Here is a 25310-nt window from a genome sequence, read left to right as displayed (position 1 = left end):
TGTCAATGTATAATAATTTCAGTGCTTTTTCTGTTTTAATTTTAAAGTCTTCAGGACAGGATCATAGGCATTTTGGTTAACAATGTAAGAAGCCCCACTGAATCAGTCCAGTCCAGTATTCTGCACCAAAAGTAGCCAATAGGAACATCTTTTGCTGGAACATTCTTCCAATATTGCTTCTTAGCAATCAACATTTATGATGTATTGCCCATGGTCTAGGTCCTAGACTCTAGGAGGTAATGATCAGGCATCAATATTAATGGCTATTGATAACCTGATTTTCCCTGAATCTGCTCAGTTGCCTGTGAGCCCCATCCAAATTAGCTGCTATTTTCACAACTACTGTTGTAAACCACAGTATGTAGTTTATGGATGTCTAGTATGAGAAATTATTTCCTTCTCTTAGTCCTAAATTTTTCTGTATACAGTTTCAATGGATGACCTTGAGTTTTAACAGGTAAGAGAATAAAAAGTGTGATATTCACATCATGTGTAATTTTATCTCACTTTTATGTGCTCCTTTGTTCTAAGCTGTAGAGCTCCAACTGCTATAATCTTGCCTTGTAATGGAGGTATCCTGCCCATCTCATTATTTGGAACATTTTTTTTTTTATTTTTGCAAAATCTTTTCTAGCTAGCTATACAAAAACCACATGCATTGCTGGGAAATAAGGATAAAGTGCCAAAGATATGTTCCAAATAAAAGAAAAAAAACGTAAAATGAAGTTGATGTGTTTGTATTGCTAGCAGTTTATTTTGTTTGTGTTGGATGCAACTTTCAGTTCAGTTCAGTGCTGAGCTTGCTTTTGCAACACTCTCAACATCGGTTGGACTGGTGCCAAGATAACCTCTTACCCACATTATATTGCATCTAAAAATAATGACTGTTTTGCAGTGTTAGCATAAGACATACAGTATAACCTATTGCCTGAAAAGTGAGAAACACACGGAGAAATAAAAGGACTATAAAATTGGTAAAAAGTAATTACAATTTGATATGCAACAACTATTTCTCTTCACAGTTTCTGTGTAAATGTATTCCTGGCATATATATAAACACATAGATGACCCTTAATACAATGTTTTAAGGAGAGAAGCTTTGGAATATATGAAACGGATGGGATGGTTGGAAAGGAAATGAACAAAGGTTGGTTTTATCTCCTTCCCCACCTCCACAAAATGTTCTGTCTTGTTCTTGCTTCACATTCTTTATTTAGCTGGTCTTGAACCAGTTGCACATTTGGCTTAGTAACTTGCCAGATCCAGAATATTTTTAAAGGCAAATGACTAAAAATGCACATGAGAATTGGATCACTGATTCATAACAGCACGATACCTCTGTCTGTACCATGTTGATGCGGCGTGAACGTAAGGCTTTGACACAGTTGTAGATGTCTACAACACCTTCTCTTTCTGCCATGTCTAACATGATGTCAATTACAATATAGCATCCAGTTCGGCCAGCTCCAGCGCTAGAATAAATAAGAAAACATACATATTTTTTAAAAAAATTACAAGCATCCCAAATAAATCAGAAATCTAATGTCTAATTTTATGTTTTAAAAAATCCAGTGTTTTACTTTGTGAAAGTGGAATTGTTTTTAGCCAAAGTGAAGACATAATTAGATAGACATTTTCAGTGTTATTGCTGAACATACTGTAATCACTTTGCAAAGCAGAAAAAAAGAAAATCTGGCTTGGAATTGGTTAAGTGACATATTAGTATTACTTAAACAGTTTTCCTGCACTGTTCTCATTTCTCCCTGTTAAACTGACACAGACATTTCCAACGGAAATCTTTTCAAGAAGTTTTCAACAAGGATAACTTGTTCATAAAATATTCACTAAGTTAATTCTGAGAGTAGTATTTAAAAGGCTGATTTTTGTTTTTCTTTGTTCATTCATTTATTTATAGACTGCATTTCATTATGGGACCAATTCTATTTTAAAAAAATCTCTCTAAAGTTCTAGCCTTTCGAAAGAGATTGCGTCTGATTAGAGTTTTGTTTTCCAAAAGCCATTCCCATATAAATATATATGGCATATCTTTAGCTAAATTCATAATTCATGCAGTTGAAAGGTACCATTTAGCTCATTGCCTGGTTCCATATCCTAATCCAAATCAAGATATCTTGCTTCAACACTGCCAGTGTAGGGAAGCAAATTATCCTTCTGGGGAATTACTTTTACCTTCAAGCTGTCCTGACCATAAGGAATGTTTTTCTAACATCAGTTACTAGCATTCCATGCCTTCCTATCCAGAACAAAATATAAAGTACAGTATTAATGTTAGCTATTTTGAAGGGATCTGTGATAGCTCTTAGTTTTTCCTCTTCAAAGCAAAGCAAAACTTTTCCTCTTGATAAGACTTAGTTTCTAGACTCTGTGAAATTTGGTTTTCATTCAATGAAAAGCAAGCAACTTGATATCAGTTCAGGCCATTAGTGAAACAAGAAACAGATGGAAATGTTATCTCCTACTAAAAACAGTTTTGCTTCTTGGCAAAAGAAATCTGAACACAGGTTAATATAAACAGAATTCACATTTGATATTCAGCAGTCCTAGAAATTATTTCATAATGGCCTCATGTTTTTGCTATAGGCAACCTACTCTCAGATTTCATGTTTCCACAGGGTTTTTGCCTTGTTAATCAAGAAAATGCTGACAGCCCCCAGTTTGTCCTCATTGTCCCATTCTGATTTTTCCCCCCACCTGAATCCTCCTTTTCAGTTTAGGTATCTATTTGATTTGTTTTTTTTTTTCCTGAATAAGAGCTTTGATTAACTAATTTTCATTCTGTTGTTTCCAACCAATTTCTTTGAATTTTTAAGATATTTCTGAATTTTCTTTACTTTACCTAGCCTATCAAATTTTGATAAGCATCCTTTACACCTCTATGTCATTATAGAAAATGTCAGTATATACATGTCCAGAGTGGAAGTGTCATTTGATACTTCCTTCTAAGTTAATGAAGAGCATTATTTGAACATAGTTTTAAGCCAGCTAACAATCAACACTTATATTCAGGTTCATACTTAACTAGCTTGCTAACCAAAATGTGAAGGTTATCTATTACAATAAAAATATGCACTAAATAAGTTACTCTAGTATATAAGATCAGACTGACAAAACTTTTGTTAATTTCTATGTTTTTAAAAAAATCCAAATGTGTGATACTACAAAGGTCTACAACAAGGTAAAAATAAGCGAAGGAAATAATAAAAAAAACTAGTATTGTTTATTATTACCTGCAAAGGAATATGTTAATAATTCTCAAAAGCGAGTTGTAGGTCTTGAATGTAGGATAAAAAGTAGCAAGGAGGGAAAATGCTTAATTTTTTTTTATATAGTTACTGGCAGTTTAGATTCACCAATAACTTATACATTTCTTCTTTTGAATTATTTTCCTACTTATTAAGAAGTAAAACTGTTGTTTATATAGACTATTTTATGTAGCCTATAAAAACAAGCAATTGCCAACTACATAGTTCATAATAGTATAATTTACTATATATGGAGATTTCCCAGGTTGGAACACTGATCTAAAGCAACCTGATGCCTTACTAATATTTAAAACAGTCCAGATCAGGGGTCTCCAACCTTGGCAACTTTAAGACTTTTGGACTTCAATTCTGGGGGTTGAAGTCCACAAGTATTAAAGTTGCCAAGGTTGGAGACCCCTGGGCCATATAACTTTAGAACACAGAAACTGAACCAGACATTCTTGGAAATTGGATCATGGAGTTATCTATCAAAAGAGTCAGTTGGAAATAATAAGCCAAGCCATCTGATCCATTCACCTCATATCACACCACAACACGTCACAAAACTTGACAGATCATGCACACATTGAGAATGATAGAAAATGCATCTACCTCTTTTCTACACACCTGCAATGCACAACAATAGGCCCGGCACTTGGTGGGTTAGATTGTTTTACACGGCGTATAAATGAAAGAAGGCCTGTTGCATTGTAAGGTACTCCATGATCAGGCCAGCCGGTAAAATGGAACTGTTTAACTTCACGGATTTCATTGTAACCTCTCTGTCAAAATGGAAAATAATAACAAGAGTATTTTTCTTTCATCTCATGAGTAAGTTAGTTTTTGGTTAATTTTTAAAAAGGTGATAGTTTTTGTTTTAAACTGGTTAAAATGTATGCAGGACTAAAAAAGCAAGCTTCAGTTGATTTTTAATCACCAAATTCTTCTTGTGGAGAAATCTTGCTTCCTTTTAAGTCTGAATGAGGCATTTATAATTCATAATCCATTTTCTATAAATAAGATTACAAGACTATAAACATAGGAACAATATTCATCTGACTATAATGCAACTCTTTTTTTTTTTTGGTACTGAAATGATAAGGAACCAAGTAGCATATAAAGGAAGACTAAGTAAGTGTGGATATATACGTAAGTGTGGATAACCAGTGAAATAACTGAAGAAAAGGTCTAAATTATATGTAACTATGCCCAAGAAAAAACTTGAAACCTGGTTACCTAGCAAATTATCATCCAAGAAAGATGATATTAAATTTTTTAATGAATATTTCTAAGTGTATGTATGAACAGAATATGTCTGCATATATGTATTATTATTTATTAAATTTGTTTGCCATCTCACCATAAGCCAACTCTGGGTGTCTTACAAGTTAAAACCAATAAAACAGGACAAATATATATATAGCAAAAAAATATGTTATAGTAAAAAGATGGAGAGGGAGGGAATAAGGTGTGCAGGAGGTAAGGTAGGATCCGTTATTAATCCATCAACCCCCTCTAGTATGGCAGTCTCCCATTGGAACCCCAAGCCAATTGGCAGAGCCAGGTTTTCAGGCCCTTAGAGTAGGTCAGTAGGGGGAGCAGATTTCACCTGGGAGGGAGGGGATGTATGTTCCAAAGGGCATGAATCTTTGTATGTATGTATAATAGGTAGATAAGATAGACAGAAGGTATTGCTAAACTATGGCATGTTGTTTGCGTTTATTTACCATATGGAATATGCCAGTCATTATTCTCAGATACACGTTTGAACTGATGGCAAAATACTTCAAAGTATTTTGTTTTTTTATGAAATAACAAGAAATTAAAATACGACCAAGAAAGTTATTATAATAAAATTAATAGACATTTGAGATGCTGCTTATACAATGAAACAAAAATAAGAGGGAAATTAAATCGACAAGAGGTATAAATGGAAAACAATTTAGACCAGGGGTGTCAAACTCACGTTGTCACGTCATCATCACGTGACATATCGGGACTTTCCCTCCCTTTGCAAACTGGGTGTGGGCGTGGCCAGCACCTGACGTGAGTTTGACACACCTGATTTAGACAGCTTAGGCATAGCAGAATGAGTGTGTTACAGCTCAGGTATTGTAAGTACTGTAGTGATGGGCTGATTAAAGAATGGCTTGAATATGTTAGATAAATCTTTCTGGTTATCATAAAGAACTAAATGTACAGCAGTTTTCAGTTAAATAATAGGAAGATCTAATCCAGAAATATTTACCCTTTCAAGGGTGAATGTCCTGACAACGTATTCTGCAAGTGGTTCCACTTCCACACAAGCAACTTTGAAGTCCCCATAAACTTCTGTGTCATCAGGCCAATACTTATAGCACTTAACCTATGATCAACATGATAGAAATATTTCTCAAACAAAGAAACCAGAAGAATCACTGGATCATACACATCACATCATTATTTTTATTTAGTGGCAGAGTGTATTTCATAAATGGAAATATGGGGGGAAATGGTGAAAAAAATAAGAGTGGAATAAGCAATTACCATATATTTCTTATTTCATATATTATGACCTTGCTTTCACATCATTAAAGATCACCCATCCATTTTTACTTAACACTCAATTATTTTGTGTTTACTTTTAATTGTAAAGGAAAATATATCATCAAAAGAATTATTCAACTTTTTCTGCAGTTGATTACATCATATGTTTATTACCTAATTCTCTATTTGCTTCTAGAAGGTAGATAACTCAGTAGTGCCACAGGTAGTTCTCAATTTACAGACAGTCAATTAGTGACTGTTCAACCACTTGGCACCGAAAAAAAAGCTTACAACCAGTCCTCACAGTTACAACCGGCGCAACATCCCCACAAACACATGAACGAAATTCCAGTGATTTTTGGCAAACCAGCATGCATTTATGATGGCTGCAGATTCCTGGACTCAGATGCATTTGCAAACCTTCCCAGCCAGCTTCCCAGAAGCAACGTCAATGGGAGAAGCCGGATTCGCTTAGTGACTCACTGAATAACTGCAGTGATTCACTTAACAACTGTAGCGGAAAGGTTGTAAAATTGAATGCGATTCATTTAACAACTACCTTGCTTAGCAATGGAAATTCTGGTCGCCAGTTGTAAATCTAGAGCCGCCTTTATGTTGAGATGGTTCAGCCTATTTCTGTTTTTCACACCAGAGGAAGACAAGATTGTGATTTTTTTGTCCTTTTTCACCTCTGTGCTTCCCAGCCATCCATGTGTAGGCACAAAATCTATGTGTGTGAGCAGTGCACCCAGAACAGTGCACAACAGGATGAACAGAATTATAGAAATTCTTTTTCAGAGGAACAAAAGCCTCAAATCCCAAAGGTTTTGTTTTTTTCAAGAGTCAACTGGACTTTCTGGGTTTTTTTTGAAGATGTTTCACTTCTCATCCAAGAAGCTTCTTCAGCTCTGACTGGATGATGGGGAATGGAACGATGTATATTCCTTGCAGACAGCTGGTATACTCCTTACAAGGAGTATACATCCTTCCATTCCCCACCATCTAGTCAGAGCTGAAGAAGCTTCTTGGATAAGAAGCGAAATGTCTTCAAAGAAAAACCAGAAATTCCAGTTGCCTACTGAAAAAAAGCACCTTTGGGACAACCATGACCTAGATGACTGGGAATCTCCATGGACATTTAGCGATGCACACCCTTCAAATGGTGTGGGAGTATGAACGGATATCCAGAAAAAATCCTCAAATCTCATATGCACTTGCATTCACATTTTTCTTTTCCATCAACACAAAGCCCAGATTACAGACTTGCAAACAGAGGTATTGAATTTTGGCTCTGTATTGGTCACTTAAAGCTTGGCATTTGTTCTTCTCCACTTTGCTTCTGTTTTTCTTAGCAATGGAACTACAAATTTTAATGTGGTTTGGCGTTTCTAAGGAGATACTTACCCGACCCACTTCAACTAAATTTGTAACCATAACAATGCAGGCTGATTGTTCTTGCCATATCATTCTCCAGAAATCATAGACTGTCTCGTGCACTGGACCTGGCAAAGAAAATGCTTATAAATGAGTTAAAAAACAAAACAAAACCCTATAAAACAGGGGTCTCCAACCTTGGCAACTTTAAGACTTGTGGACTTCAACTCCCAGAATTCCTCAGCCAGCTAATTCTGGGAGTTGAAGTCCACAAGTCTTAAAGTTGCCAAGGTTGGAGACCCCTGCTATAAAGCTACTATCTTTAAAATAGCTGTCAGGTATTCAAGGCAGGTATGAATGATTTCAGTAATCTTTCAAAAACTTCTGCACATTAATAATTAGTATTGAAATATCTAGCAGAAACCAGATTATTCATTTTAAAAAATCAAAATAAAGTTTAAGCTCCTGTAGCTGCTTTAGTGCAAAATAATACTAATACTAATACTAATACTAATACTAATACTAATACTAATAATGATGATGATGATGATGATGATGATGATGATGATGATGATGATGATGATGTTTGGTTCATTGACATTGCAATACCTGGTGATGCATGAATTGTACATACGCAGCAAGAAAAAAATCACAAAGTATTTGGGACTTACAAATTGAAGTTGAGTGACTTTGGAAAAAGAAATTGTGTGTTATCCCAATTGTAACCTGAGCCCTTGAGCAATACCTAAAGGGCTACCTTACTATTTGGAAATTCTGAATGTATTAGACTTGAATACTATGATTCTACAAAAAAAACTACCCTACTTGGAACAGCTTTTATCCTCCTTTAACAGTTCCTAGGTTAGGACTTGAGCTGTTCAGCTATCAACCAGCCCCAAAGGCTGTGAATCTCACGAAAAATATAATAATAATAATAATAATAATAATAATAATAATAATAATAATAATAATAATGGAATTTTAGAATGGGCTCATTAACATTTGGGAAATCATACTATTCAGGTTGTGTAGTGCACCTATCAGCAACTCTTTAAAGCAGCTTCATCTTTTCCCATGAGAACTTATAATATTGGAAAAGGACACAGAAAGTATTTGAATACTTTGAAGAAGCATTGCACAGCCCTAAATGTTATAACAATATTTATTATTTGACTTAATTATCTGTTACCATGATTTATTATAAGCCAACAAGCATTTTGTCTTATTTCCATTTGGGAAAAATATGAGGATTTGATCTGTGTTGGTCCCTCCATTTTGAATGTTGGTACTCATGTATCATAAGTCTTGTTTTCATTAGCTTTTGTTAATATTCCTTGCTTATAAGGCAAAGTGTATATAGGATTATTGATACCAGTCACCCTGCCTTAACATCCTAGTTCAAGAACAATGTGCTGCTTCTGAATACCCACAACCAGGAGAGAGCTAGTGTTCACGTGTCCTATATTTGCCAAGGTGCTTGGTTGGTCAGCATGGATAAAGGATACTGGATGGCATCAGAGACCAACCCTGAAGGCTCCTTTTCTGTAGGGCGGGAGCCTCTTTTCAAGATCACACCACTGGAATTCAACAGTATCCCTCCCCACTGCAATTCTTCACCCATTTTTTTAACTAAATAAAATAGGCATACTAATTAATTTATAATCCAAACTTCTCAGAAATCAAATAATGCTTACATATGTAATCTTTCAACAGTCATTTTTGATAGTAGCAGGATATAAATGCAATTAACAAACAAGGCTCTCTCTCACCAAATTCACAAAAATAGAGATTAAACTTTTCTCTCTTTTTTGTCTGCATTGGTGATATAGCCATCCAGAGGAGTGCCTTGGAAAATCATGCCTAATTTACAATATTTATTATGAATTTTACAGTTCTGCACATATTTCTACAAACTCTTACCTTGGGTTGCAATGTAGTGACTTGGTCTCTGGTATCCCTATAAAAACAAACATAGGTTGATTTTTAAAACTTACAGACTGTAATCAAATTGGGAAAATGAAGGCATACCAAAATGTTCCTATATACTCTTTACAATTAGGCTAGTAGTGACTAATCCAATCAACCATATTCAACAACGTAGTTTCAATCATTTCCAGAACATCGAAGTGCATTGTTGGATGTGAAATAAGCCCAGCTGATTTCAAAGTGTTATTTTTGGACAATGGCACTTAGAACCAAACGAAAAGTTCCTGTAAATGTATACTGTGTACATAAAAATGAAATGGCTTATTGTTTCCTAATAATTCTGCTTTGTGAAATCCATAACTGTTGTTATTTATTGAATTTCAAATTTGTTTTTGGTTCTAATTCAGAAAACTATGAAATTGTCCTAAGCAACTATGAGATTTGCCTTCACTTAAAAAAAAATACAGATTGACAAAATTTTGTTTGCTATTTTAGATATTAAGCACAAAACAACCAAGCCATTAGCAAAAAAATTTCACTATGAATGCACCAGAAAAAAATAGAGCCATAATAAGTAAGCAGAATGGCTGAACATTAGAGCTGGACAATGTATACGTGTGTACAGATTGCAAATCTACACGCAATACTGCAATTTTGTGCAATTACATAAAACAAAGTTTAGAATTTAAGAGATTGTGTGTACACATAAGATGAACACACATATATATGCTATTACTGAACTTTCTCTACAGTACAATTATTAAATGCAGGGAAGGATTCCATATACATATACTTTAAAAATGGATTTGTTGACCTCTTGGCTAAAATAAAGTAAACAAGAGTTAACCATGATTGGTTAATGGTTAGAATATGAAACAAGAAAAAAAATTACTGAATCTCATGAATATTATTTCATCAAGCTTTTGCTAATTATATGATATAATTTTGGGAAGTCAAGGAATTAGTCTTATTAGCGTAACAAATAACTATGGTATTGGCACATGTAAACATGTTATCCTCAGTAATTCTATTACTTAAATGTAGAATTAGAAGCAGCATTGTATAATTTTCATGTATTAAACACATTGCACTCAGTTGGTCAAAGGAAAACGTAATTATTATGAAAAAGAATTCCCAAAGATGCCTTATTGACAAATGCATATATAAAGCAATGTATATGAAACATTGCTTCTTCAGTTTTTCCATCACTTCTTACTCAGTTTGACAGGGAAGACATCTTTTTTTGATGGATTTTTGAAAGGAAGAGAAATCATTGAGAATTATGGATTTGGTATAGTATTGCAAATATTAACTTTGTTTTGAGGAGCCGATGGTATTGAAATGCCTATTACTAGTCACTAATGCTCCTACCAGCCCATGGCTTCCTTGTTTTTTAACATCCAAAACAAGTCCCATAATAACCTGAGATTTTCAGAAAAAACAGAGAGTTGTGTGTTGTACCTGTGCAGTAATCTGCACTCAAACAGAAAATGTGATTTGGAGTACAGATGCGTGTCATATCTGTTGGAAATACCATGAATTAAATATACCAACTTTAAGGTCCTGATGACTAATGGCGCCCTTTAAAATCAAGACTGCTGCACAACTATAATATGTAAGACAAAAGGCAAGTCAGGATCCTTGGGCAAAAATCCTACAAAATTCTAGATCAACCTGAGAATGCACTACACAGCAGGGAAAGAAAACATTTTCTTGCAGAGAAATGAAACCCTCAAGGAGTTAGATGACAGCTTTCAGCAGAATCCTGAAATAAAATTGAGGTCTTGTAAACACAGAGTAATATTGTCCTCTAACTCATAATCTTGCATATGCATTCATTCAAATTATCAGGGACATAGTTATGAAATCCTTTTATTAAAAACTATTGGTGGGTGTATCTCCTGAGTGATAATTGCTCCATTCAAGTAATGGCACCTGTCTAGAAAACTATTTTCTAAGTACACCAGTGATGATTACACACATCAGATATTTTGAAATTCTGTATTGAATTAAATTATCAAATATACAAGCCTTGACTATAATCTAAGTAATTATTACTGCATTATAGCTTTCATGGTTATATATGTTCATTTGTATTTGTCCAAAACTGTAAGCTTGAGTACCATTGTTAACTCATTATTATTATTTCAGTTTTATTGCAAGTGGAGGATTCCTGTCTTGCATTAGAAATAGGATTAGTAGGAGGAGCACTATTGCTCAAATGAATTCCCTTTGAGAACAGGAGACAACTCTAGCCCTCCCTTTATCCATTTCAGGCCATCAGTAGGTTTCATTTCAAGAGCAACACACTATATTCTATTATCCAGCTTCTCACACAAAAATAATGGGATACAAAATAAAAATTACTAAACAATGCAAAAAAAGAGTAATAAAGAAGCAAAAATGAGTCTTGTAAGGGTTAGGTTTCATTGATTTAGTTAATGATTTTCATGATCACTGTAAAAGACTAAGGATATTTTTAAAATGTAGGTAAAAGAAAAAGAGCACAAAGGAACATTAAAAAGACTAGATATATAAATGAAATTCATTAATGAGGCATGCACATATATCTAGTAATAAAAAAAATTAGAACAGTAAAGCAACTGAGAATGTTCACTATATTAAATAGTCATAACAGGATGCTGTTATTCACATATAGTGGTACTTACATCCCTGTACAGCCAAATCTACAGCCCAAATCAAAGTCAGATGTGAAAGAAAGCACAACAATGTCAGTGAGTACTAGGACGGAGGACAAGGAAAAGTGTACATTTTGTTCATAATATTAAGAAGGCTCTCATTCAGTTCATAGGAATTGCATGCAAAAATGTTTCACAGAGAGAAGATGGAAAGAAAAAAAAGCAAGATATACAATCTACTTACATCAATATAATTAGCATTAATGTAGTCTGAAGAAGGATCATCTTCCACAGGTTGTAATATCACCCTGGAGTGATCATCTGCAAAAAACGGGTTTCGTGTTTGGAATGATATACAGCAGAAACAAATGAGTGTGAAATGTAAAGGCTAAAGGTTCCCTTATTTAAGGAGGAAAAAGGTAGACCCCCATTTGACCTGCAATGCTGGCAACCCTTTCCCAGTCTGCTCAAAAATGCCAGGGAAACCTAAAATGCCGGGGAAACCTAAAATTGCTAGAGCCAAAAGAAAATAGAAATTGTATCTACTCTGTGGAACAATTGAATGAAATGAGTGAACAGAAGAATATACACACTTTAGAACCTGCCTTGGTTTTAAAGCACTAAGAGCAGAAAGACTAAAAGAGGTCTTTCTCAGTGATGACCTCATCCCAATGGAGTTTCTCTTCTAAGGGAAATATAGCCCCAATTGTAGCTACTTTTGAAACAGTACTGTATATCAGTGGCTCCATTCCAGTTAGAAGTGTCAAGTGGGATAAAAGGTAAAGGTTCCCCTCGCACATACGTGCTAGTCGTTTCAGGCTCTAGGGAGCGGTGCTCATCTCCATTTCAAAGCTGAAGAGCCAGCACTGTCCAAAGACGTCTCCATGGTCATGTGGCTGGCATGACTAAATGCCAAAGGCACACAGAACGCTGTTACCTTCCCACCAAGGTGCTCCCTATTTTTCTACTTGCATTTTTACATACTTTTGAACTGCTAGGTTGGCAGAAGCTAGGACAAGTAATGGGAGCTCACTCCGTTACACGGCGCTAAAAATTCGAACCACCGAACTGCTGACCTTTCTGATCGACAAGCTCAGTGTCTTAGCCATTGAGCCACCACGTCCCTGTCAAGTGGGATATCTTGCAACTATTTTCTAGGCTCTGTATTGCTAAATATATTTATAACTTAACTTGGATTAGGGGTTAGAAAATATGACAATCAAATTTGTGAACAAGCAAATCAGCAACATAATTTCTACAAGGACAAATGCAAACTCCTTCATTTGTGTACAGTATAGGAAGGTGAACCATACTGGAGAGCAGTTCATGCTTGGTGGATCACACAAGCGGAACATGAGGCAAACGTATGATGGAGCTCTCAAAATAATAAATGTAATCCTAAATTGCATCAACAGAAATATAGCATCAGTATCAAGAGATATCATTGTTCCTCATTGTTCTGGGTTAGTTAGACAATAATTACATTGTCTATACTTGTGCATTTTAGCAAGGATACTGAGAATATGGAGCATGTTCAGAAACAAGACAAAGAACCCAGAAGAAAAAACTTATGAAAAACTATTGATGGTGCTGGCCATATTTAATCTTGGTAAGGCATGACAGCTTTCCTCAGTATTTGTGAGGTGCCAAATTGTTAACACTTGATTCAGAAGGCAGTGTGTGGAATAATGGGTTTACAAGAAAGGAGATTTTGGTTGTACATCAGGAGCAATTTCCTAATAGTAAAGGCCATTCAATAATGGAAGGTATTTAGGGAGGTTGTGGATTCTCCTTGACTAAAGAGCTTAAAAGAGAGGCTGAATGGCCATCAGTCATGCATGTCTACATTTGCTGGAATAAGTAAGGTCCCTTCTATGCTATGATTCTGGGAAATACAAAATTTTTGTCTATGAATCTCTTCAGCATTGGCAGAGGCAACGCTATGGAGTAGTTAAAGCAATGGACTAAGGTTAGGGAGAAATATTCCAATTTTTAACCACCAAGAAACACATCACTTAACTACTGTGTAGGATGGGTAGACATAATAATAGGCTGTCTAGGTTTTGTCAATCAGCGATGTAACACACTCATCTTCATGATTATCTGTTTTTAACTCACATGCTATAATGTTCCCATATCTATTCTTCGTTCTGTTTTGGTCCTTTTTGGCCACATCCCAAGAAGCTGATTGTCCTTCAAAGAAACTCTTTCAAAATAAAGAGATAATTTATATTTATTTCAGCATTTTATTCATCCTGACACATTTTGCATTAACATTGTTAGAACATCAGTTGGGTTCTTGGTTTCTCTGAGTTTGATTGTTTTACTTGGAGTTAGGTAACAACATATAAAGCTTTTCCTGGTATAAATACATGGAAATATTCTGCCAGGCAGAAACAAATCCAGTGCCTGGAAGTTTTGAAAGGTTCTAGAAAACACAAGAAGGCTTGAGGTGGGGAAATAATGAATCCTAATATCCCTGTTTCTCCCACATGCTCCATGCTCAGAGCATCCAGTAGTGGGAGGTGCAGTGGGTCACCCATGTGGCCAACCTTGTTTTATCTTTTTATTAATGGTCATTAAGCAAATCACAATGTTTATTAAGTGGTGGGGTGTTTTTTTGGCAAAAACTGGTAGCAAATATTAGTTTTCAGCAAACACATTGTAAATTGGGACCATGTGACCATCGGTCATGTGACTGCAAGGGGTGGGACTGATTGTCAGAACTTTGGAACTGTATTGTAAGTCTCTTTTGTGAGGGGGAGGGATGTCTGTTGTAACTTTGAATGGTTGCTAAGCAACTATTTGTAAGTTAAGGACTACCTGTATTTCCAGGGCAATGATAAAAAGCAAATGTAGCATTTCTTGAAGCCAACAACTGAAAATAGGTTATAAAAATATAAAATAATTTCAATTACAGGGTGACAATATTGCATATAATATGAGCTTGGAATCACGTAACAGTGATTTGGGGTTACTGGTGACAACGGTTTTTTGTTTTTGTTTTACTAATCTCCCATGTAATTAATGGATCCATCAGGAAATGTATATTGTAGTATTTATCCTGTATATTGCCTTTCTCTGTAACACAATGAATAAACAAACAAACAAACAAACAAAACATGTTTTTAAAAGTCATACCTGCTTTGTTTTATGTGGATAAAATGAATTAGTAACTCACATAGCAAAAACTAAAATCAAATGTTAAAAGATATATACATATTTCCTTTATATAAAACTAGCTGATCAACTAAAATTAAAACCAGACTTTCTGAATTAGGATTCAAGGATCTATGTTTGGTCTAGACAGGTCATACACTTTTCATTCCAACTTGTCCAAGGTCTCCTTGGACACATGTGACACATATACATGGATAAATGGTCTCATCAGAACTGTATCTCATCACTGTCAACTCAAAAATATTTCTCTGGTCTTTTAGAGTTGCCAGCAGAAAGGGAGTAGGGGAAGTAGTGCATTCCTTAAATGCTTCATAGATAATTTCTAGGAGACCGAAGCTTCTGGCGCGCAAGATTATTACTGGAGAGCATGATTGATGATTCTTGGCTATGGATGTGTCCCATTGGAGAATATACATCCAGGGGATGGGGGAAGACCAGGGTCAAGGGTGAAATGAATGATGTGTCATTGTTACCTCGTACTCTTCTTTGAAACCATAGCTGTCAGATGTTTTCATGAGATTAATGTGCTGCAGCAAATCCGCTACTCTGATAGCAGGATGCAGTTGGCCAGTTTGGTAGGGAGATTCTGTTCCTTCGCAGAGATAACGAGGCACATCTAATAGACGACTTGACTCTGCTGTTGCACTGTGGTTTTCATCTGTGGTTATAAGAGCCCAAAGAATGGAAAAGTTTTCAGCAACAATGAAATTGAAATACTCCTGCTCCAGCCTATCTTCTCATGAGCTCATTTGAGCACTCTGCAAAAATCTGGGTGATATTTCGACTCTTTCAAAAGAAAGCATAAGCAACAAACAGCTGCCCCACGTTGATCAAGGAGAAAGAGCTCCCTCCATGTTCCCTCTGTTAGAGAAAGGCATCTCTCTTTGGCTTTCTCAATCATTGGCAAACCCCCTCCCCCCAATCTGGAAGAACATCCCCTTAGAGATTCAGCATGACTCAACGGTGAGTGATACTTAGGAAAGAAAACAAAGAAAGGTTACTTTAACAGGCCTTTAAGGCGGTGGCCTGAATTGAGGGAGACCTTCCCTGTGAATGACTGTGGATTCCAATGCCTATTCAACAAAGGATTTTGCTAGTTCAATGCTCTTAGATTTTTAAATTCTGTCAATGCATGGTAGGACTGTAAGCTGTACAGATGGTTCATAATTGGAGTGGCTATATGCCAAATAAAAATAAAAATAAAAATCTCTCTCTCTCTCTCTCTCTCTCTCTCTCATTTTATATATATATAAAATGTTTAAAATGAACACTCAGAGACTTCAAATGTATTGAACTGAGTTTTCAGTCTGAGTTAGAATAGACACAGGTATGTGTTGAATAAAAGCCTGATTTTAATTCATACACTGAAAAACCTGAAAGTGTTTATAATTGCAGTTCAACTTTCGAGTCTCATGACACTAACTGATTATATAATTGCATACCACTGTTCTTTGGGTTTAGAGGGGTTTTTAACTACCTCTGTACCTCCCCATTTGCTATTGGCTTACTTAAAACTTAAATATTCTGCTATCTTCATACCAGTTAATTAAAGTGAAGATGAAAAATAACTTTCAGAAAAGTTGCCAATTTTTGTTTGGTTCATGACTGCCGCATTATGGTAATTTATATATCTTTGGAAATTAATGGACTAAGACCTGTCTGATCTAGATTGTTGAAGCATCACAAAAAAAAGCTTTTATTGTTATAAGTAACAGAGCATGCATGATTTGCAGATGCTCACCTTAATCTATACATTGATTATAATACCCTCGGAATGGCTTGAAGAGAGTCATCAACATTGTTTTCTGAATACAGGCAACAGGGCTTGTAGATCCTACTGCACCCCATGAATGCCTTCCATGAACCCTAACCCATTCAACTGAAAATTTCTTCTATACATGCCTTATTAAATTAACTTACACTACAAGTAAGAAGTCAAGATCTCAATAAATACAATATTTCATATATTTATGTCACATATAACCTAATAAAAATAATTTCATGGTCAACTTAAATTGCATTTTCTCCAATACTTACCACTTATAGGAACTGGACCACATTGAAGCATGTAAAAGTAAATAAAATATCTGAGACACATTTAAAACCAGCTAGCTACATGTTATGAACACACTAAACAAGCTTACAAGTTCTAGAAAAATTATAATGGAGATATTGAGGTAGATTTTTTTCATTTTTGAAATCCTTCATACTATTTTTAATCAGCACATGTTAATAGAAATACTTCAAATTATATTTCACATGCAAAATGTTTAATTAATGAAAAACAACAAGAGTAATATACTATTAGAGACCACATATATTTAACTAATATATAAGTCAAGTGCAAACACCCACAACCTCTAGCTAAGTCATCTTGCTTCACATGAAGGTGAAAAAGTTAACAAAAACTAATACAGGGATGGGAATGTTTGCTGAATCTGTCAATCTGTCAGTTTTGCCCTAGGTTTGCTCTTTGAAGTTCTAATAGATTAACCTTTGCATGTCAAAACAATCATTTTTGCCTACTTGGAGGTTCTGATAATGTCATGTCAAATATCAAATATAATTTAGTGCCTTACTTACTACTACTATTACTAATGTCATATCAAATATAGTTGTTTAGTGCCATACTACTAGAGTAAGCCTCCTTCCATAAAAAGCACTAAGGAAACAACACTGAATCATTTAGTTTAATTTTTATTGATCGCTTAGGGTTGTAAATCATAATTCACTAATTATTAAATAGCTAAAGCTAAGTAGAGGAGATCTGACATGAAACTTTGGATGGATCTTACAAGTAGAAAAGAAAACTAAGTATAGATTTCAAACTGACAAGCCTATTTAGTATTAGGTTTTAGAAGGATGTTTTACAGGTTTTAGAAGGGAACAGAGGAAAAGTGAAGTAGTTAAAACCATTTAAGATATTTTTGAACAGAGTCTCCAATGGTATATAATATACCATTCGGTATACTTTTCAGCTTGAACTGTTCTTAGAAAAGTATTATGACACTAAGTAATTCATAGTTCTTATTATTTAAAGTGCATAGTTCCTCCTATTGTACTTGTTGAAGCTATGTATCATCACAATATTCATGAGCTTTCTAAAAATATACATATTTGATCCTGGAACAGCCCAGAATGTCTTGGAATGATTTGGCATTCTGCCCAGAATGCTTGTTCTGCTCCTGGAAAATGTCCTTGATACCAGTGGTATCCTTCTGGATTGCCTGCTTCAGATGGGGGTTGATATACCACATATTCATTTTATTTGGTGAGCGTATGAATGACAGATTGGTATAATAATCATAGGGTTCAATCTTGACTCCCATGCTGTTTAAGATCTACAATGAGCCACAAATTGAGACTTTTTGAAGATAGCCACCACATCTAACATTATTTTAACTCCTGGAAGTATAAATTTTCCTGCCATGTATTTACAGAGCAGTGATGATCTAGAATAACTTTACACCACCTTGCCTAATTAGCGCCATGCTATCGTTTTTTAAAAAGAATGGATTATGTACTGCAGAAGAAAAGTTATGTCGTCAAGCAACCATACCAGATGGGCTACGTAATATTCCTTTACTGTGGGGAGAACCTTTGTTGGTCTAAACTGGCAAGCTAGAGCAACTTACTGGAAGACTGAGTTTTGCAGTAGGACACAAATTTGTGACAATCACAAATATGAGCAGAGCTGAATTTTTTATTTTTACCCACATAATTTCAAAGGAGGCTTTAGAACTATGTTAAATTAATTGTAAGATTTCCACCATAGTTTAATAAGGGGAGGGGGGGGGGGTTGGTAAAAGAAAGGCCATCATTTTTCAGAAATAGTAGTTGAGTGGGTTCCAAAAACCACATAAATGAGCTTGGGAATGCTTGCATCCCTGCTATAGTTTACTAATCCCTATCTTAAAATGGAACCAGGTCTATAGGCATGAACACATAAACAAAAATTCATGAGCACTGCCACTGACTAAGCTATAAATTACAAAGCTAACAATATCTAAACCCTCCACCCTCAAATCCAGGGTCGTCTTTCCTGAGTTGGTATGAAATCATCTAGTTCTGATTCACTTACAGCTCATGTCGCTGGTAGTGAAACAACCTGTTGCTGTAGATATTGCTGAACTACAAATCCCCAAGATCTAATATTTCTGGGCAGAGTTCTCAGAGTTGTTTTAGTACCACATCAGGTGGAACTGCATATTACGCACTCATCTTTCAGCTCTTGAAAATTCTTGCTTACATTAGTATTGTTGGAAAATGAAACCTATACAGTTAGCTCTTGACATGCAACCAATTATTTAGTGAACCAGTTGAAGCATTGAAAAAAGTGACAAGTGGTCATCACAAATATAATATCTAAACCCTCCACCCATGTGATCCAAGTTGGTCATGTGATCCAAGTTGGGGTGCTTGGCAACTGGCATGTATTTGTAATGGTTGCAGTATCCTGAAGTCATGTGATCATCACTTACGACCTTACCAGGCAGCTTTTGAGAAACAAAATCAATGGGGGAAGCCACATTCTCTTAATGACCCTGTGATTTACCCATCAACTGTAGTGATTCACTTAAAACCATAGGAAAAAAGGTCGTAAATAAGGCATGACTCACTTAACAATCACCTTGCTTAACAAGGGAGATTCTGATCCCTATTGTGGTCTAAGTCAAGGACTGCCTGTAGCTGAATATAATAGCAATAGCACTTAGACTTATATACCACTTCATAGTACTTTATAGCCCTCTCTAAGTGGTTTACAGAGTCAGCATATTGCCTCCAAAAATCTGGGTCCTCATTTTACCGACCTCGGAAGGATGGAAGGCTGAGTCAACCTTGAGCCAGTCAGAATCGAACTGCTGATCTGTAGACAGCTGGAAGTCGGTAGAGGTAGCCTGCAATACTGCATTCTAACCAGTGTGCCACCACGGCTCAGTATATACCTAATATTACATATTCTGCTCAGCACCAGGCCTACTTTTTAAAATCTGTAACTAAGTGCTTGGACGTGCAATAAACATATTCATTCACAAGGGTTGTAAGTCATGAAGGAAAAGAAGATGAAGGACTAGGTCCTCACCTAACACAGCAGTCGGCACAAGTGGATCATTGGGCACTGTGGGAAAACAAAGCTTATGAAAAAAAATTCATTGCCTCCAACTGTTATTTTTAAGAACAAAAAAAGAAGTACAGACTTTTTGGAACATACAGCAAAGCCTATTCATCTTATTCGCGAAACAGGAAATACGAAACCACTTTGTAGAAAACAATGTTTGCTTTTTTACAGAATAAACAGTGCAATAAATGTATACAGGTTGAATTTAGTTATAATCTAAGCATTTTCTTCCTGAAAGCTAAGGAGAAAAGGCTTAGATGATTTTACCAGAGCAGCTGCCAAAGGATAATTCAACTTTAGGAAGCAATTACTGCTCTCAGAATTCCTTGGGCTCAGCAAGGAGGAAAAGCCAGAATTTTAAGCTTCCAAACATCCAACTTTCTTAGTAGGGCAAAGTTTTGGCATGGCTTGAGTAAAGCTGTGGCTGGCCAACATTCCTGGGGGAAATTGGCAGGCAATGAAAAAAGTCAATTTGGCCTCTTGGGCCCGGCAACTGGTCCTATGCAACATGATAGGATTTCATTGCTTATTCCAACCATTATTGGAGATGAGAAACATAGCTCTTAGCTGATGGAGGTGACTTTCTATTCTCAGATTTGACTTGGATTTTTCAACAACCATCTTCACATTATTCAAATTGCTCAGGTATCTCTTGAACTGGCTTGTTTTTTTTTTTCAGGGGAACATGGCCTGTGTAGAAAATAGGGTGGGAAAACTAAAATTACAGCCAAATCTTAAGATGTCCTACAGAAGTTCAGGGAAGAAAGGTTTCCTATATACCCTTTCCCCTTTGTATACCTCTGCATCACATCCAGTAATATATTATTTGCAAGAGTCCTTAATACTCTTTTTGGTAATATCCTTATGTTTCTATGGCTTCACATCCTACTCCTATTATAGTAGTTTCTGTTCTGAAGTTATTGGCAGCAGTTCTGTTGTGTAACTAGAATAAACAGTACCTTTTAATGGAACTCATACACAGATGTACAGATATACAGAGTTACTAATTAGATGAGTGATTAGTACCTAAATATAAATACAATACCCCAAACTGTTGAAATAAAAAGTAATTTGAGTATCGAATTGTTTGTGTATATGTACACACATATGCATACAATCATAATGGGTTAGTGTGAGAACAATGATAAAAAATATCTGATTATGAGGAAACTGTTTTTCTCAGACATGATGTTACAGATTTTGAAATTCTATTTGTAAAATACAAGGTGGTGGTTTTTTTTTTTTACAAAAACATATGCCGTTTTGCAAAGTAAATTTTAAAGAGCTACAATTCTTTCTATATAATTGTATGAATCCATATATTGCAAGTTCAATGTTGAGGGGGGGAAAAAGTCAACATCTATCATTTTCTGTGGATTAATACTGGGGAAAATATGATGTAATACTACAGTTTTTAATGAAAGGATAGAAAGTAATCATTGCCTGCTGTTTCTGAAGCAATTTACATGCTACAAAACTGCAACATTGGGAAGTCACTTAAAGTCATTATCTTGAAAAGGAATTTTCTGTGGGAATTTATATATGCATCAGTCTTCTAAAGTACTTTGGGCCCAGCACTTATCCAGCAAAGAATTGGCAAGGTATTAAATTGTGGCTTTGGAGTAAACTTTCTAGTGCTTTTGTTAGAGAATAGCCTCAGAAAATTGTATTTTATAAACAGGTATTCTAAATTTCTCTGTATTTGATTCTTTTTTTTTTTGGTTTATCTGCAAGAAACACAAACATTTCAAAACTCTACTATATCATTTCCTTGCATAAAATACATTTTTATGGTACCAAATGTGATGTAAAGGAGATAGAAACAGAAGTAAGATACTAACTTCAGTGAAAATGGGACTGTCATACTTACATCTGGGGTTGAAGTTATGAGAATCCATAAAGGTGACTGAAAGAGGATCTTCTGCATGGAGTGTGCTTTGATCAGCATAACTCCGATCCATGGCGTTCACCATGTGGGTCATTTCTTGTCTAGTGTTTCCCATGGCATCCTTGCGTTTCTTCGCCAGTTTACTGCCCAACCAAAATCAAGAAAAGAAAAGCTTTAAAAAATAATCACACATTTATTATCTAATCGTAACAGCTATTCAGTGGTGAATGAATCTATTAAGACTACTTTAGAGCAGGTTTAGAGTTTACGGTAGCCATATACTTGAGTTTTGGGGAGGAAAGCTATATTTGCAATTTAAGATATTTAGGGAATCAGTATGCATACAGAGATATTAATTCAATTCCAGAAGGACTCAATTTTCAGCAGGCAAGTTCAGGATTTTAACTCTACACAATTCATCTTTTTACCATACCAGAATATGGCAATACGGAAAATGTTATACGCATTCGCTTCTTAACAATGGCTGCCAATATTAAAGCTACTTTGCACTGTTTATAGAAAATGCACATTATTTCAATATTCATAATTATTCAAATTGGAACTTCTGCCATTGTTTTGTTTCTTTGTGAACATTATCTTCATTCATATCCTTTTTTTAAAATTGAAACATCATGATAGTATAAATAAAAATATACATGAGAAGAAGTCAAACAAATAAAGGCTTAATCCAGAAAAATTTAAAAACAATTAAGATAATTTTGGTCAAGAGAGACATTGAATTTTTATAGGATACATTTATATTCTTCCTCGATATATGTTTAGCACTTTGTACCATGTTTCTCATATAAAAAGGCCGGGTCTTATTTTTTTTTTGAGCCACGAAAAAATGGCTAGGCCGTCTTTTCAGGGATGACTTAATTTTTCCCCCCTTGCATCTTCGGGTGGGCGGGAGGCGATGGCTTGGATGTTGACCTCGGCGTTGGTGGGGCATTTCGTATCGGGGTCAACGCAGGCAGCACCATATCTGGGTGTGCAACAAGAGTACTTCCTAATGGCAAGCCCCCCCCCCCCACCATTCCCCCCATTTTGCATGTTTTAATATAGGCCTTAATTTGGGGAGAGGGGCTTAATTTCATTTCATGCCTATAAAACATGCTGGGACTTCCTATTGGGGGAGGCCATATTGTTAGAGAAACAGGGTATTCTCAGAGCTAGTCGTGAAACTGGAACTCCAAATTTAGGCCAAGCTAGGAATAATCCAAGCTGAACTTACTTTTGGGACTGTCAAATGTGACTTTGATGATGTATAATCTGCATTACTTTCATTCACATATTATTTCATTACTATAGATATATTATTTTATCTGTTCTATTTTATTAAATGCCATGGCTGTTATTCTTATTTTGTATATCTCCCTCTACATCTGTCTAGCTATTTATCTAGCTATCTATTCATACGGTTTTTCAAGTATGAATTCAGTGTCAGTCACACAGTTTGACAATCTCACAAGAACTGGATTATCTATGGAGTTGGTATTGACCTACGAGTGCATATTATTATGTTCCACGGAAGCAACTAATAGTGCCTCTAAGTTATCAGCAATTGCTACAGGCATTATCCTTTGTATACTCTAAAATCCACAAGGCAGAGCGATAGCATTAAGTAGTGAACACTGTCCAAATTGATGCCTATTCTTAACGATATAAATAAAATGTTCCTGTGATTGTTTATCACAACACTTACTAAGTGAGGCTAAAGATGCCTCCCCTACACAGATGTTCATCAATTATCTTGCTGTGACATTATATAATAAAAAGAAAGGCAGATCAGCTGGATTTTCCCCTTAAAATAGATGTCACTGAATGCAACATAATGCCATTAAGACCTACTTAGGAAATCTTTTTTTAACATTCTTATGCTTAGAGAAAATCCAGTCAAAGGTAAGGATTTGTAATTTGACAATTATAAAAAAAAATACTACTGTATTGAAAAAGTACTTTGTCACATTAACCTAGATTGCTTCATACTTGAGCCAATTATTAAGACATTTATTATTTTTTGGCTTTTTGTGTATGGCATATTAAAGAAATGCAAAAGTTCTCATAGCTTCTGGGAAGGGGAGAGGGGCAGAAGCTCAATAACAAAATACGACTATATTTTTTTCTCAGAAAAAGATAGATTAAAAAAAAGATTGAACACTAAAGGCTATATTCTTCATTTGACCTCCCAGCAAAAAATATATCTCCCTCTCTTAGAAAGAAAACTGATGAAGTTCAAAAACAAATAATTTGGCCAAAATATTTATCTAAGAACATAAGACTAGCCAAGGTCACCTTAATCTAGAATTTTTGGTTTCTCACAAAAGATGATCAAATGCTGCAAGTGCTTCCTTAAAGTAAAAAATATATCAGTTTAACCAAAGGTAACATGGCAACATTAAGAAAAGCTCTCTCACCAAAACTATGCATGTAAATATATACAAACAAAGCACAAACAGAGTATACTTTTCCTCCACCCCATTCCAAGAAAAAAACAGAGAATGAAGCTGGTAGCTGTGAGGACTGTAGGGTGAAAAAGACCACACTAGTCTGCAAACCAGACATCTTAATGGGAATAGTTGTTTTCTATTGAACAGCTGGAGGAATTTGGGCAAGGAGACTATCCTTGGTGACTACAGCTTCATTTGGCTGGAATTTATCCACTGGGATCCCAAAAGTGCTTTTTCAAGAGGGAACTGGACTTTCTGGTTTTTCTTTGAAGACATTTCACTTCTTATCCAAAAACGTCTTGAGAGCTGAAGAAACTTCTTGGATGAAAAGTGAAACATCTTCAAAGAAAAACCAGAAAGTCCAGTTGCCTCTTGAAAAAGCACCTTTGGGACAACCATGACCTAGGCAACTAAGAATCTCCATAAACATCCACCGGGATGGAAGGAAACATAGATGTGTGTGTGTGGCGGGGGGGGGGATGAACATAAACAAAGTATTGTGCTAATGAGATTTTTAGGAGAAAAAAAACACTCCTTCCCCCCAATGTTAGGTGTCCTATCAGATTTGAAGACATGTAAGATGGACTAATGGGTGGCATGCTGATGGTGAGAACAGATTTTAATTATTCCCTACAGAAGAGGCAGGGGAAAATATTTGTTTTCCCTCTACATAGTGGTCCCATTACAAAAGGAACCTTTGTATACAGGTAGTCCTCAACTTACAACAGCTCGTTCAGTGACTGCCAAATCAGCTTGACAACTGTATTACTAACTCAACAATTGCAATGATTCACTTAACAACTATGACAAGGAACGTAAAAAAAAAGGGGGGATTCACTTAATAATTGTCTTGCTTAGCAACAGAAACTTTGAACTCAGTTGTGATTGTAAAGCGAAGACTATCTGTACAGTTAAATTCTGGTAGAGTTGAGGACACAGTAGTAA

The 25310-nt window shown here is 35.5% G+C and overlaps 1 protein-coding gene across 28 annotated transcripts in view; it reads right to left on the bottom strand.

Annotated features, from left to right (window-relative positions):
- The window catches only part of PTPRK (protein tyrosine phosphatase receptor type K), a 404892-nt gene that overhangs the window by 20536 nt on the left and 359046 nt on the right, over positions 1-25310 (bottom strand). For 6 of the 28 annotated variants that reach the window (XM_087972104.1, XM_087972136.1, XM_087972175.1 and 3 more), the window contains 12 exons: positions 21898-22058; positions 19992-20027; positions 16946-16957; positions 15382-15566; positions 13847-13934; positions 11973-12049; positions 11759-11776; positions 9084-9120; positions 7194-7291; positions 5512-5628; positions 3876-4045; positions 1337-1472 (listed from right to left, as the gene is read on the bottom strand). In XM_087972104.1, coding sequence (XP_087828230.1) covers positions 1337-1472; positions 3876-4045; positions 5512-5628; positions 7194-7291; positions 9084-9120; positions 11759-11776; positions 11973-12049; positions 13847-13934; positions 15382-15566; positions 16946-16957; positions 19992-20027; positions 21898-22058 — 1135 coding nt within the window. The remainder of the gene's footprint in view (positions 1-1336; positions 1473-3875; positions 4046-5511; positions 5629-7193; positions 7292-9083; positions 9121-11758; positions 11777-11972; positions 12050-13846; positions 13935-15381; positions 15567-16945; positions 16958-19991; positions 20028-21897; positions 22059-25310) is intronic. The other 22 variants (XM_087972119.1, XM_087972193.1, XM_087972251.1 and 19 more) reach the window with 11 other exon arrangements.

The sequence above is a fragment of the Notechis scutatus genome, chromosome 1, assembly GCF_049901735.1.
Source record: "Notechis scutatus isolate UNSWTSFEM ecotype Mainland chromosome 1, rNotScu1.2, whole genome shotgun sequence".
Classification (NCBI taxonomy): Eukaryota; Metazoa; Chordata; class Lepidosauria; order Squamata; family Elapidae; genus Notechis; species Notechis scutatus.
The sequence above is the reverse complement of the archived record's forward strand: the minus strand, read 5'-3'. Positions and strand labels throughout refer to the sequence as shown.